At 43.4% G+C, this 14,511-nt stretch overlaps 2 protein-coding genes across 2 annotated transcripts; one reads left to right on the top strand and one right to left on the bottom strand.

Annotated features, from left to right (window-relative positions):
- Positions 1–574: 574 nt before the first annotated feature.
- Positions 575–7,840, top strand: plek2 (pleckstrin 2). The gene is made up of 9 exons (XM_018727334.1): positions 575–919; positions 1,913–2,077; positions 2,894–3,081; positions 3,889–3,980; positions 4,149–4,336; positions 4,459–4,560; positions 4,655–4,738; positions 4,832–4,910; positions 5,036–7,840. The coding sequence occupies exons 1-9, from the start codon at positions 866–868 to the stop codon at positions 5,161–5,163; spliced, it is 1,080 nt and encodes a 359-aa protein (XP_018582850.1). The 5' UTR covers positions 575–865; the 3' UTR covers positions 5,164–7,840.
- Positions 7,841–8,729: 889 nt separating this feature from the next.
- Positions 8,730–13,923, bottom strand: LOC108919603 (galectin-related protein A). Its single transcript, XM_018727718.1, has 4 exons — positions 13,827–13,923; positions 13,212–13,300; positions 9,293–9,470; positions 8,730–9,207 (listed from the first exon to the last, which is right to left on the bottom strand). The coding sequence occupies exons 1-4, from the start codon at positions 13,851–13,853 to the stop codon at positions 9,064–9,066; spliced, it is 438 nt and encodes a 145-aa protein (XP_018583234.1). The 5' UTR covers positions 13,854–13,923; the 3' UTR covers positions 8,730–9,063.
- Between the last annotated feature and the right edge of the window lie 588 nt (positions 13,924–14,511).

Below are 14,511 nucleotides of genomic sequence, written 5' to 3'. Positions count from 1 at the left end.
ATATTTTAAGTTTAAAATTTTAACAATTCTAAGTTTAAAGAAAAAAAAAAAAAAAAAAAAAAGTCAGTCATTGTTTTGACAGACTTTTACAGAACCTAAGTCAGGAACAGCTATATTCTAGGGTTTGTTTTACTGATTGTTAAACATCATGACTTTGAATTCATGCAACATGTCATTTACAATGATTTCCATAAATGTTTTGGATTTCTCTTTTTTGAAAGAGTTTACAAGACTGAAAGTTGAAAATGAATCCAATACATAGTGATGAGTACAATGAGTAACCCTTATTGTGAAGGGCCTTGCTGTGAACTCCAGTCTCCTTACAACACGGGACTTAAACATGAAATTAAGTAAGTCAATGTTACACCTGTAATAACACAATGAGTCTCCCTCAGCACTTTCCAAATATCGTAATATTTAGCAGGTGTGGCCAATGTGCATTGATTGAGACGGCTAAATACGGGCTGTTTCAAAACAAGACCAGTATTGTCCAGCTCCGGATCACTCAGGTATGAGTAGATCATTACTCACTTCATACTAACCACCCACGCACGGGCTGCCCCTAATTTTTGTGGAAACAAAAAAAAAAATCCAAAGTTACTATTAATCTTGTTGGTGGATCATCTTTTGCCATCGCGTCAGCAGCTAGCTATTCCCTAGCTCTGTGAAATGTACCCGGATGTCACGGATCACACGCTGAAGGAATGAAGGTTCGGCAACCTGGAGCCCCGGGCTACGGAAGGAGGGAAGGTGGAGACGCGCGCGGCTTCGGGTGTCGCTGACGCACACACACAGGCTCCGGCTTTTCGCCCTCCTACAAATAGGAGATGGAGCGGCTTTTGGGCACCATAGGGTTCTGAGCGCCATGGAGAAGCAGCAGGATACGGCTATCATAAAGGAGGGCTTCCTCGTCAAGCGGGTGAGTAAACTTTACGTGGCGCGTTCAAGCCCACGGCTTCTCACACACACACTCGCGGTCACGCGCTTTGCGAGCGCTTGCGTTTAGCTGGACGAAGCTTCTTCCCAAGGAGGACCAGTATTATTATTGTAGCGCGATGGGCTCCGGGTCGGATGGATGCGGTGAAGAAGAAACTTCTTCCGTTTAGAATACGCGTACACGAGAGATGCGTTTTCCTTCATTCTACGGATTATTACCAGCCGCCCGCCCAAAAGGTGTCTGGGTCCACACGCTCTCCAACTCGACAGATAGGAAGTTCCTCCATTTCCGAGGAGGAAAATCCTTTACTCAATAGACTAAGCTGTCATGCCAATAATAAAATCTAAAACAAAAATTAAGACCACGTACTATAAAGACTGCATGACAAACCCTTTAAAACACACACAAAAAAAACCCCAAGGCTTAACCACAAATAATTTTTTAAAAAAAAAAAACACTTACAGGCAACTTCGAAAAGTCTCCTTGGACGTGAATATACGGCACTCAACCCGAGGACGTTTCTTACTGCCTACCACTGTCACCCCCTTATATTCCCTGTGAGTCCCCACAGCGGTTGAACACAATTCCATTTTACCCACAATTCAGCTGTTTACAATAAACCGATTTTTCCCGCTCAAACTCCCAGTAACGCGGGTCGTTACATTATTAATAACATTATTAAGCAGACGACTTCCTTATCCGTGCGCACTGTGGTCCCTCGTGCATTTGTGGAGCTGGGTATTTTACTGTAGTAACTGACTAGGAGTAACTTGATCAAGGATGTTACTTACAGCAATAATGGGATTGAAGCAGCAATCCTCTGGCTGTGAGGCAGCAGCTCCAAGCAGCGCACTACCTGTTGTAGCTGCTCTGGTTATCCTGGTTATTAGCATGATATGAATAAGTACTATTGTTCATATTATATTCACATGTTGTTATTGCTCGTGTAACGGTCTGCGGGCTGTTTCCACGCAGGGTCATGTGGTGCACAACTGGAAGGCCCGCTGGTTTGTGCTCCAGGCAGACAAACTGCTCTACTACAAGTACGAGGGCAGCAAGAAGGAGTCGAGCCAGCGAGGGGTGGTGGAGCTGAGCGGCAGCGTGGTCACCTGTCCCTACCTGGAGTACGAGAACAGACCTGTGAGTGACGCTCAGGGCTCCGTACTGTGCTCCTCCGTGTGCTCACCTTAGTACTACTACTACTAAAATGTGCTTTAACACCCCATGAGCGCTAGGCAACTGGACACTGCAGAATCTCCCTGTAATTGTACTTATCGTCTGTCTGCGAATGGCAGTCGAATATTTCAGTTAATGTATGCACAGCCCCGCATGATAGTGCGTGAACCCTACAGGAATGGTCATTTTATTAGTGTATAAAATATTTAAATAAACATTATAAGTCTAAATTTTAAACTTATAAAATGAATATATGGTTATGATTTACACACATTCTACTTGCCTAGTTCGCTTATTCACTTATTTTTGCACCTGCACTACTTCTGTTTTTCTAGTACGCGCACGAGTTCCGCTAAATTAACATGTGGAATTGGTCATTACACACCTGTTGTGTCACGTGAGAAAGACGGGTCTTGTTGAATAACCATTTTGTGGTAAAACTAAGGGACACATGTGGTATACATACTTTCAAGCAGCACTGCAGATCATAATTGATTATGCTGAGATTTTTTTTTGTTCTGCTGTTTGGATAAGAATGACTGCAGTGTGTGCTGGGTGTGTCGCTCCAGCTCTGTTCAGACAAGTCAGACATGAGTAGTTGCATTCTGAGCTCATAACTTACACATACATATGCCATACCCCCCCAGCCCCACCTCTGTTGTTGAGGACTGCCTATAAATTAGGTATCGTTTGCAGGCCTCGTGATGCTCTGTCTTGTCACTCTGCTCTGGGTTTGTACTTGATGGTGAGGCTGCCTGTGTCTTGTGTGCCACTTCTCAGCTGGTGCTGAAGCTGCAGACTCAGAACTCTGCTGAGTACTTCCTGGAGGCTTGCTCTCGAGAGGAGCGTGACGAGTGGGCTGCCGCCATTGCTGCTGCTGCGAAGGCGCTGGGTCCAGCTGATGCTCTAAACTCTACCGTCAGGTCCAGCGCCCCCAAGTCGCTGCAGCTCCACAATGTCAGCCTGAAGTGAGTGGTGGTCATTTCACATAATTCTCTGCATGGAATCACATGTGGTTTTCGCACTGTACCGATCCAAGGCCATCAGCAGGAAGAATTGTGTCCTTTTAGTGCAGAAATGGTACCGCCAGGCCTGTGTTTGGGAGCTCATGTTTGTCTACCGCTAACGTAACAACCAACAACCATGGGGTTCAGCAATGATTTCAACATCCTCGATAAGCATTTTCTTCTTTATATCATAACATATCCATTCAGATCCCCTGTCACCACAGTGGAATGCCCAAGAGGGTTGGGGAGCTACTGGTGCTAGCAACCCCGTGGCTTTATTTTCCACCCCTTGTTTGCAGTTGGGAGGTCTTTTGTTTTCCCTTCCTCAGCTGCCTGCTGGCATATTCAGATAGTAATGTTTGCCATCATAGAAAATGAACATCTGTATTGTACAATTCCTTTGTCTATTGTACCGCTCCTTGGAACTGTTTTCACTGCTCTGTGTCACACTGGTGAGAAGAGTGCTCTTTAAAAATATATTGGATTGAGTATTCTAGTGGTATTTCCCATTTTTGCTCCATAGAACAAAAGAGAATGATAGGTGATAATTTTTCTCTTTGTCAGTTATAAATATCATATTTCGTATTTATTGGAGGAACAACTGGAGGAACAAATTTGATCGTAAGGTGGTATTGTAATGTACCCCGGGAATTATGTATGGGCTATAGCACACCAGGTCTAATGGCATGTTAAGGCTCGGTCTACACTTTGCAAATCGGTCTGTGTTGCTGTGTATGTTATGCTGACTCTCTGGTATGGTCTTACCAGTCAGGTGGTGGACTCCATGTACGATGTTCACAATGGCATCAAGCTGACCACCCATTTGGAGCAGGGCAACTCCTACACGAATTGTTTTTCAGGTACCTTTTCCCATATTTTTTTTTTTTTTTGAGACTAGTGGAGTACATGCATTTATACGTTCAGGGTTTAAGATTACAAAGCAGACTATGAAGTGATGCAAATGTGAAGGTTATAAACCAGAGTGATGGCGATAACAATGGGTATGGTGGTGCGGGTGGGGTTTCCAGGTGCGGCAGTAGTGGACTGGCTGGTGTCCATGCAGCTAGTTCTGACTCGGGTGGAGGCAGTGACGCTGGCATCCGCGCTGCTGGAAGAGGGCTTCCTGCACCCGAGGGGTGTAAAGAGTGTGGAGGCTGTGCGCAGTGCAGGGCTTAGTGAGCAGTTTCTGGATGACTCTACTGCTCTCTACAGCTTTGTGAGTCTGCATGCGCTTCTGGTCCAGTTGGACGCTTCTTTTTTTTTTTTTTAACAAATAGAACTGAACAATGCTAAAGTTACACTCTTTTGACAATTTGCATTTGACATCCCTATCTGAAGGCAGAGATGTTTAAGAAGAGGGGCAGTGTGAAGAGAGAGACCTCCCTGTCTGCAGTAGAGATGAGTGGCAAGGTGCTGAAAAGGGGCTTCCTGCTTAAACAGGTGGGTTTGAGACCCTCTTTATCTTTGCTTCTCTGATATCGCCCTGCTCTGGTCTCCTTCATTCTGTATGGCTGCCTGTGTTCTGCACCTGCAGGGACACAAGAGGAAGAACTGGAAGGTGCGGCTGTTTGTACTTCGCTCTGATCCGCATTACCTGCACTACTACGATCCCAGCAGGGTAAGAGCCATGTCTCATGAAATTCCTCCCACGCTGCCTGCTACACTTGCGCCAGACCGTTCCACTTCCTGTCTGACCTCACATGTGTTGCAGGATGATATCAGCCCCGTGGGTGGTTTCTCCCTGCGTGGCTGCCTGGTGTCTGCGCTGGACGATAATGGCATTCCCTCAGGTGAGTCATGTCTGTGACTCAGGTGTCACCGCTGAATGTGCTTGCCCAGGAACAACAACAGGCTTAGTTAGGCTTATTTCAGGAACCAGAGGTTAACAATGTTTACAATTCCGCTTCTTCTCCAGGAGTGAAGGGAAAGGTGCAAGGCAACCTCTTCAAGATCATCACTCAAGAAGACACACACTATTTCATCCAGGCTCCAACTCGGCAGGAGAAGATGGAATGGATTGAGGCCATAAAGAGACTTACCTAATAGAAGATCAATGGATAGCAGTGATAGACCAGTTGAAGTGCAAGTGGCAGGAAGTGTGAGGACTAAAGGAGTAAATTAACAAGTACATGCATGTATCTTTTTAACGTGTTTACTAGGACATCTAGAGGCTAATCGGTTTCATTTACCAGTCTTTTCCATGCTGAGAATCACACTTTACTCGGTAATCCAGAAAAACTGAAAATCATTTATTTGGAATACCATTGTTATTGGAATTGGAATGCTTCGATACCCACACCTAACTAACCAAGGTCTTGGATAAGCAGTGTTTGCATTATACATTCTGTGAATGTATCTTTCAGAATTACAGATAAGTGAGAAATGTTGTCATGCAGTTTTTTTCTGTACTTAAAATGAGTTTCTATGCATTTCTAAGTTGGAGCTCAGTCCATAGAAGGATTTTTTGATTAGATGTGAAACCAAGACAGGACATCTTTTAGGTGCAAACATGCAGGTCTTCAGGGGAAGACAATCCACCATAAGCCCAGGCATGCCTCTTCCCAGCAAGCAGGGGAAGTGTACAGTGAGCCAGGATCAGTTAGAGATTATTGCTCTGAACTGCACTAGGCTAGAAAGGAGAAAATTTTATTATAAATTAATACTAACAACCTTATTTGTCCCTGCAGATCTGAAATACTTGCATATCTTTGATCTGAAAGTATTTATGCATGCTTCACTGTAAAGTGACATTATGTTGTTTATATTTTTTTCTTTTTAAGGCATTATTAATAAAGTGTATCTCGTAAAGCAGATTTCAGGGACATGTGAATCTATGTTGTTTTGCACAGACTGGAACTTGCAGATTTTGTACTTCTGACGTACGTGCCCAGGTACAGAGTTCTAATATCTTGTGAGAACATGAACATTATCAGTCAACCAAATTCTGGGGAACACAGTTTTGAAATATTTATTACCATTATTAAAACACCCTTTGCTTAGTGTTGTGCCCAATTCTTACAAGAGTGCACACGTACAAAACAGTAAAAACTTGAAAAAGAGAAGAGGGGAAAAGGGACATTTATTATTTCATGCACTAATGCTGGTGCCTGAGTTACTGGCTCAGTCTACAGGAGCAGGATAGAGGAAGGCAGCTGGCAGTGAGAACTGGGTGAACAGATCTAAGCTCCCACAATGCTTTGGGTCAGATTCTGCCTTTGACGGTACCCTGTTCAGATGGTGAACTTTCAAATATTTTTGGAAGTTTGAAAGCTTGCAAAATGGGTTCTGAGTTATAAAATACTAGAGAGTATTATCAAACAGTACCCAGAACAGGATGTAAACTGCATACTAATATGCATACTAATAATCACATTTCTAATAATGTGTATACTAATAACAACATTACCAGGTTTTACCTTTAGTTACCCTTTAACCCTATCTCATACAGCATGAAAATTTGCACAGAGATATGTGTCTCTGAGCACTTGGGTTTGCGAATATAAATAGGGCACATAGCAAAGCTACACGGACATTCTCTGAGTCTGCTTTACATTAATAGCCCAAAAACTCGTACCTTCCATTAGTTCCCACTTCTGTTTACCCCATGCTTTCTTCCTTCAGTAATTATAGTCGAGTGCAAAACTTTGGGCGCCCCTGGACAAGTTATGATTTGTTCATTTTCTAAGTGAAAAGTTAACCGCTGAAGGGAACGAACTACATATTTCTGCAACATTTAATGCACAGTTCTTATTTATTTGCTGAATTTAATAAAGTGGAGAAAAAAACACTGCGGCATATGCAAAAGTATGGGCACCCTATCAGTCTGTACTTAGCAACATGCTCTTTGGCAGAAATCACAGCCTTCGATCATTTCTTGTAGTTGTCTTAACAGTCTAACTATTCGTGCTTTAGGAATTTTCCCCTAATATTTTCTGTGCCACTGGCTGCCCCAGAACCTGAAAGCACAACAGATGAAACCCTGTGCTTAACAGGTGGCAAGGTGTTCTTTTCTTCAAGTGCTTCTTCTCTTTTCTCCAAACATACCTTTAGTGACTGTAACCAAAGAGTTAAATTTTTGTTTCATCATCAAAACACCTCTGATTTATCTTAGTGTTGTTATGCATGAGGTGACAGGGAAGGTTTCCTTCTAATGACTTTTCCATGAAATCATGAAATCATGTTTGTGCAAGCATCACTGCAGTGTTCTGATGCAACACTACTCTCATGCTGGATAAACCTTCCTGCAGGTCCTTTGCACTGACCCACGCATTTTGTTCCGCATACCTGATCAGTCTACGAGCAGTTCGATGAAAACATTTTCTGGTCTTCCAGATCTGACTAAAACAGTTTTCCTTAGCTTCCATTTTTTAATGACATTTCAGACAGTGGAAATAGAAGGCAGTAAGCATTTCGATATCTTTTTATCGCTTTTGTCTGCTTTGTAAGAATTAGGTATCTTTAATTAATCTTTATTTTCAGATTCAGAGTGAGCTGCTTTGAGGAGCCCATGGCTGTTGAGAGTAAACACAACACTCGGGACTTAGTCAGAGAATAGTCAGAGAATTTGTTACACTCTGGAATTGTCTTCACTTGACTTAGATTAAGGCCTAATGAGTCAATTAAGTTGTGAGACCTTATAAAAAATAACGGTGATGGATCAGCCGGAACAGTGCCCAAACTTTTGCATATGCCACATTTTCTGTTTTATTTTTCCAATCTGTTAAATTCAGGGTGCGGTGGCGCAGTGGCGCAGTGGGTTGGACCACAGTCCTCCTCTCCAGTGGGTCTGGGGTTCGAGTCCCGCTTGGGGTGCCTTGTGACGGACTGGCGTCCCGTCCTGGGTGTGTCCCCTCCCCCTCCGGCCTTACGCCCTGTGTTGCCGGGTTGGGCTCCGGTTCCCCGTGACCCCGTATGGGACAAGCGGTTCTGAAAATGTGTGTGTGTGTGTGTGTGTGTGTTAAATTCAGCAAATAATTAGTGATTGCACATTAAATCTGCAGAAATGTGTCACGTTTTAGTTTGTCCCCCGCAGAGATTGTCTTTTGATTTAAAAATTCAACGAAAAACATGATTTGGTCAGGGTTGCTCAAATTTTTGAGTACGACTGTGTGCCTAATTCTTGGGTGTCTGCACCCTCTCCCAGGAAGCATCAGTGGTACTGTACATACAATCTCTTAACAGAATTTCAGTGCCATTTTACAGTCATTTTTTTCACCATAGACCAAACAGTACCATGCAGAACAGTTAGGAATGGAGCATCGCTCACTGTAGGCAACTGTTATTGACTGACAAATCCATGTGAGATGTCAAAATACCAGCGATTCTGACTGAATTTACGTGGAGTTCCACACAGAAACAGAAATATGAATAGTATATGTTAAAATCTTATTTGCTCAACCAATGTTGAGAAATGGAACATATAAAAGAAAGTCTAACATGCATGGAAATACAATTTTGATTCTGTCAGATGGGTATATAATCATTAAAACCTAAAAACATTCCAGAAGATACCCAATATTTGTTATTGTAGCCAAAGATAGAAAATCTGTCATCTGTATTCTGGATTACTGTTCTGCAAATGTTAAGTTTATGCAAGAAAGGCAGTGCAAGCTGCCAAAGTTCTTGTGTAGGCAGAACAAGCAGTTTGTGATTAGAAATTCCCAGTACTAGATATATTTGGCAATACAGATTGATGGTACCCTGTTCTTTGTATTGTTTTCACAACTGTGATCTAACCCTCTACAAAACACAACTCTACTAAAGAAGGCACTTCACACCGTCAGATCAAAAAGCTGGAGTACCTAGAGCAACCAAAGTAAAAAAATGAACAGACTGGCAGGAACTCAGTAAAAAAGGATCATCTACTGTCAGATCCAGGAACCTGAAAAGCATCCATGAGAAATGTTGACTTGTCTTCAGCTAAACTTTTTAAAACTCTGCTTTTCAGGCCACCTTGGTCAACTGAAGGTCCCCACAGATACGCAGAGCAGTGAGAGATGCAAGCTGGAGCAGACGGTGAGTAAAGCCACAAAGGGGTTGACCGTCCACTAGGATTCGGAACTGCTGGTGCTCACAGACGATCTCCATCTGACACAGAGCAAGGAATGGTCACCATTGGAACAAAGGCAGGAGTAAAGACAGACCGCAGACATTTGCACATGCTTAAGAATACCTTGAAGGGCTCCCCAGCAGCAAAGGGGAAGTAGGACAAGGCATTTTCTGATGGGCCCCACTGTCCTGCCAGGCGCGCATTTCTTAAGACAGCTCGGTCTGGGAAACTCACAGTCACCTGCAAGCCGACGTCACCTTCAGCATCGTCCTGTGGTTGACAGCTCAGGGACACAACCATACTGCGGGAGAAAAGGAGAGGTCAGAAGAGCAAAAATATAATGCAGGAGGATCAAGTAAGAATTACTTGTAGTGCTAATGTTATTGTGTTGCTATCAAAATTAAGCATAGTTTTATTTATTCATGCATCAGGATATTTTGCTGAAATGATTTCTGTTAAGCAGTCCTACCAAGCATACACAAAACCTGAATCCCCCTTCTACTTGAACTGTCAGCCATGGTGGACCATATCAGTTTGGATAAACAAGGCCATAACCCTGAGTCTTGAATGTACAGCGCCTCACAAAAGACCCTTGACTGCTTCTCTGATGTTACTCTATCACAAAAAAGACATGGAAATTTTGTTCCCTCTGACATTTTGCTTCAAAACTCAACATTTAGTTTAAGATGACATTGTTTAAAAATGTTTTTAAGAAAAAACAAATATGCTGTATAGACATTCAATTCACACACAGTAATACTTGGTAGAGCAACTTTTGCTGCAATAACAGCTTTAAGTTTTTGTGGTAGGTATATACCAGCTTTGCACGGTATTCAGGAGTAATTTTGGCCCATTCTTAACAGATTTGCTTTTTCTTCAGGTTACTTGAATGACCTATGTGGACTGTAGTTTTTAAAAAGTGCCACAGATTCTTGATGAGATTGAGATCAGAACTTTGACTGGGCCCCTGTAGAACATTTGCCTTTTTGTTCTTGAGCAATTTCAATGTTGCTTTGGCTTTATGCTTCGGAATATTGCCCTAGTTAAGAGTAAACTTTCTCCCAGCCTTCAGTTTTTCAGCAGACTGAACCAGGTTCTCTTCCAGTATTTGTATACTAATATGCCCATTCATTCTTCCTTCTAGTTTTACAAGAGTCCCAGTCTATAGTGACGAAAAGCAGGTCCACTGCATGGTGCTGCCACCACCATACTTCTCTCTGGGGATGTTGTTTCTTGATGCATCAGCAGTGTTAAGTTTGAAGCTAAAAAACTCGATTTTGGTCTCATCTGGCAATAAAACCTTTTCCTACATCGCAGCAGGGTCACTCACGTGCTTTCTAACAAACTACACATGTGCTTTAAGACAGTACTTCGTCCCACCCTCCTATAGAGGCCAGTCTTATAAAAAGCTCTTTATATGGTTGATCGGTGCCCCTTCACTCCACTCAGCTACTGAACTCTTTAGCTCCTCTACAGTGATTGTTGGCCTCTCTGTGACTTTCTCACAAATCGCCTCCTTGTTTACTCAATGAGGCTGTGCGGCGTAATGTACCAAAGTTTTCACTTCCTCAGAACTAAGCCAATAATGCCCACTGTGATATTGAAGCACATATTGTCTGAACTGCTTGTCCCATACAGGGTCACGGGGAGCCAGAGCCTAACCTAGCAACACAGGGCATAAGGCTGGAGGGGGAGGGAACACAGCTAGGACTGGACGCCAGTCTGTCACAAGGCACCCCAAGTGGGACTCGAACCCCAGACCCCCCAGAGAGCAGGACCCAATTCAACCCACTGCACCCCCCAATATTGAAACACACACACACACACACACACACACACACACACACACACACACACACACACACACACACACACACACAGAACCGCTTGTCCCATACGGGGTCGCGGGGAACCAGAGCCTAACCCTGCAACACAGGGCGCAAGGGACACACCCAGGATGGGATGCCAGTCCATCGCAAGGCACCCCAAGCGGGACTCGAACCCCAGACCCACTGGAGAGCAGGACTGTGGTCCAACCCACTGCACCACCGCACCCCCATAATATTGAAACACTTGTATACAATTTTGTACCCTCTTACTGCTCTGTATTTGTAGTCTTGAACCCATCCATACATTAATTTTCTGAAAGTGCTTATCTTGAGAGGGTCATAGCAATCTCTTACCAAATTACATTTTTCTCTTTTCTCCCCTCTGCTCATAACACACACACACACACACACACACACACACACACACACACACACACACACACACACACACACATTTTCAGAACCGCTTGTCCCTTACGGGGTCACGGGGAACCGGAGCCTACCCGGCAACACAGGGCGTAAGGCCGGAGGGGGAGGGGACACACCCAGGACGGGACGCCAGTCCGTCGCAAGGCACCCCAAGTGGGACTCGAACCCCAGACCCACCGGACAGCAGGACTGCGGTCCAACCCACTGCGCCACCGCACCCCCTCCTGCTCATAACATTTAAAATCTTCCTGTGATTTGTAATGATAAAGTATGATAAATAAAATTAAAGAAAGTCAAATTTGCTTTTTCTAAACAAATTTTAAATTTATTCATGTAGAAGACAGTTTCCTCCAAAGTAGGTAATGAAGTAACTGGCATTTAGCTGACACCTCTGTTCAATGTGAAATCTGCTGCACCAAACTACCCGCAATCATTCACCCCTTTATACAGCAGCGCAACGTATCACACGCGCAGTGAGGGTAATTTTGAGTCATCAATTTATCTGAAACACGTATGTTTGGACTGTGGGAGGAAACCTATGTAAACACAGGGAGCACATGCAAACTCCACACAGAATGAGGCAAATTCAAACCCACCTTCAAACACACCACCCAGTAAGTGTGAGACACCAACACTACCCCCTGGGCATAGTGCTGCCCATCAAAGCCATTTACTGGGGTACAGGGGGTTAAAGCACATTGCACAGCCATGATTACACACCCGCTGCTCTTTGTTCATGCACAAGTACAACCGGCCTTGAATCTAGAAAACGACATTTCCACTATTACATAAAATCCTTAAAATCATTTACGTTTAATAATAATTTGGTTCGCAAGTGACATCATTAACATGGCAAAAAGTATAGTGAACTAATATTAATTACTAAAGCTGCATGTTTGAATGAGCATCAGTCTGACCTTATTAAAGAGGTATTCTCTAAAACGTACAGGAGTGAGATTTTTACAGAAACACATTCATCGTGGGCCCTCGACGGAACGCGTGAAAGCGCAGCTCAGCATTTCCTTGCGGAAAAAACACATGCGCAGCCAGGGAAGCGCTTGACAGGAGCGGTCTTCCAGCGAGCGCTATCTCCCGCCGCAGGACAAGTGCAGGACGAGAAGCAGGGCGCCGGGTGATGAGCTCTCAACAACATCCTTCAAAACAGCGCTTCTAAAATGTGTACACAGCCCTGTTTCACCAGCATCCCATACATGCGATGAACCTTATTTTGATCATTTGCGCTTCACCCATTCCGGACTCACGTAAACGCAGCAGACAATGGATGGGATGGGAATGGCCCGGGAAATACGGTGCCGTCTCAGTGTGTATCGTTCACAGTTTGAACACCGCCGGCGTTCAAAACGCCCTGAAAACAGAACAAGAACTTTGCACGAATAATACGTGATTAAAACTGGCGGTGATTATAACGCACGCATGTTTATTTTATTTCCGCTGACTGCTGTAGTCGATCATGTTCATATTGCCGTGCGGATTCTCACGCGGGTGAATAAAATACGAAGGAGACTGCGTGATTGCCGTGCGATATCTGGTGGTACGGGAGGGAACAAAGATGTCAAGACCGCTATCCATCCGAAGCACAGCATCTCTGAAAGAAAAGGGCCATCATGTGGTAAAGAACCCGACGATCATTCTGCCTGAAGATGCTCGGTCGGAGCTCGAAGCATGATTCAGCCGGCCCGGGTGAGACACAACAACCGCTCCCGGTACACAGTGAGCTCCAGTCCCGGGTGGGGTGAAGATGAAGCCCACAGGTGCCAACTCACCTCCTGGGCTGCTTCTTGAAAATACCCATGACGACCAGTCTCATTGTCGGCTTCAGTCCGCCTTTGATCTCCCCAACATACAGCTCTTCCTACACACAGGATCATCTGGATTAGTGCGTTTATTATCCCCGATACAATATATTCCATATTAAATCCGAAGTGAACTGTTAATATACCTTGTAATGAATAGAAAAGTATTGTCTTTGTCTGAATAATTTCAATAATTTAAGGTAGAAATTCGGACTGTAGGAAAATGTAGGCGGATCCTTAACCGTATTCTTTTATCAAAACGTACAGGGATTTTTTTTTTTTTTTTTGTTCCCAGCCCAGTTTAAATCTTGGAAGCCGCCTGTTGTTCATAGTGCCTGGCCTCCGCTCTATTTCTTTCAGCCAGATACGTTTTTATAAGCATACCTTTATATTATATCAGGGTTGCTATTAATATTTGATTGAAAATAACATATTAATATAAATACAATTTATCTATTTTCTCAAAATGAAACCATATCTGAAAGACGATGCCAGCGCAAATAAAGAAATAAATTACCATATTTAGTAATTCATGATTCAGCTGGGAGAAAATCAACAGAGAAGGCTGTAACATAAAACACTTACATTTAGAATCTTGTCGTTTTTTGCCATCTTCCTCTCTGGCACAGCTGTTTCTGGTATTAGGGGGTTTTGTGCCGCAGTAACAATGATAAAGCTTGGGAAAGCCTTTATCATCATTAGACACGAGTGGAGAAAGGACCAAACCCCGCCCCCGCAGCCTCGCCACACTAGTAACCATGGCAACAACGTACCGCACCGAGCCATCCCTTGTTTTTAGTACAGTTGGCGGTGCTGAACAATCAACGTACTCATTAAAACCCTTATACGGTAATGCATTTTTATGACTCTTATACGTATAATAGCAGGTAAACCGTTGTTTTAAATTCCCAGAGGGCTGTGTGTTACAGAGGCTACGGATTTAAATTTACACAACACTTCCTGTGGACCGTTAGCTGTTCTGCATAACTCCTCTGTCTCAGAAGAAACATGTTATGTATTTTACTGGTTTATTAAGAATATAATATAATATAATATAATATAATATAATAGGTTATTGTATTCCTACTATTTTTTAATTATTTCTTTCTTGTTAAAACTTTTTTTTGTGAATTCCATCTGGGAGAATTTAAACAATGAAAGCAGGGCAATAACTGGTGTTTAAGGGTATGGATTTGTAATCTGCAGATTGTTGGTTCAAGTCCTGGAAAGAATAAACATTCTGAGTGCTAAATAATGTACCTGCAGTTAA

The sequence above is a fragment of the Scleropages formosus genome, chromosome 15 (assembly GCF_900964775.1).
Source record: "Scleropages formosus chromosome 15, fSclFor1.1, whole genome shotgun sequence".
In the NCBI taxonomy this organism is placed as follows: Eukaryota; Metazoa; Chordata; class Actinopteri; order Osteoglossiformes; family Osteoglossidae; genus Scleropages; species Scleropages formosus.
Note: the sequence above shows the minus strand (reverse complement) of the source record. Positions and strands in the feature narration are given on the sequence as shown.

What these genes read in the sequence shown, in the direction of transcription:
- LOC108919603 (XM_018727718.1), bottom strand. Translation starts at nt 13,853, where the DNA reads ATGGCAAAAAACGACAAGATTCTAAAT. An exon ending in TTCAAGAAGCAGCCCAGGAG is followed by an intron (nt 9,471 to 13,211) that starts GTGAGTTGGCAC and finishes TTTCTCCCGCAG; the next exon opens with TATGGTTGTGTCCCTGAGCT. An exon ending in CTGCTGGGGAGCCCTTCAAG is followed by an intron (nt 9,208 to 9,292) that starts GTATTCTTAAGC and finishes GCTCTGTGTCAG; the next exon opens with ATGGAGATCGTCTGTGAGCA.
- plek2 (XM_018727334.1), top strand. Translation starts at nt 866, where the DNA reads ATGGAGAAGCAGCAGGATACGGCTATCATAAAGGAGGGCTTCCTCGTC. An exon ending in AGGGCTTCCTCGTCAAGCGG is followed by an intron (nt 920 to 1,912) that starts GTGAGTAAACTT and finishes GTTTCCACGCAG; the next exon opens with GGTCATGTGGTGCACAACTG. An exon ending in CTACACGAATTGTTTTTCAG is followed by an intron (nt 3,981 to 4,148) that starts GTACCTTTTCCC and finishes TGGGGTTTCCAG; the next exon opens with GTGCGGCAGTAGTGGACTGG.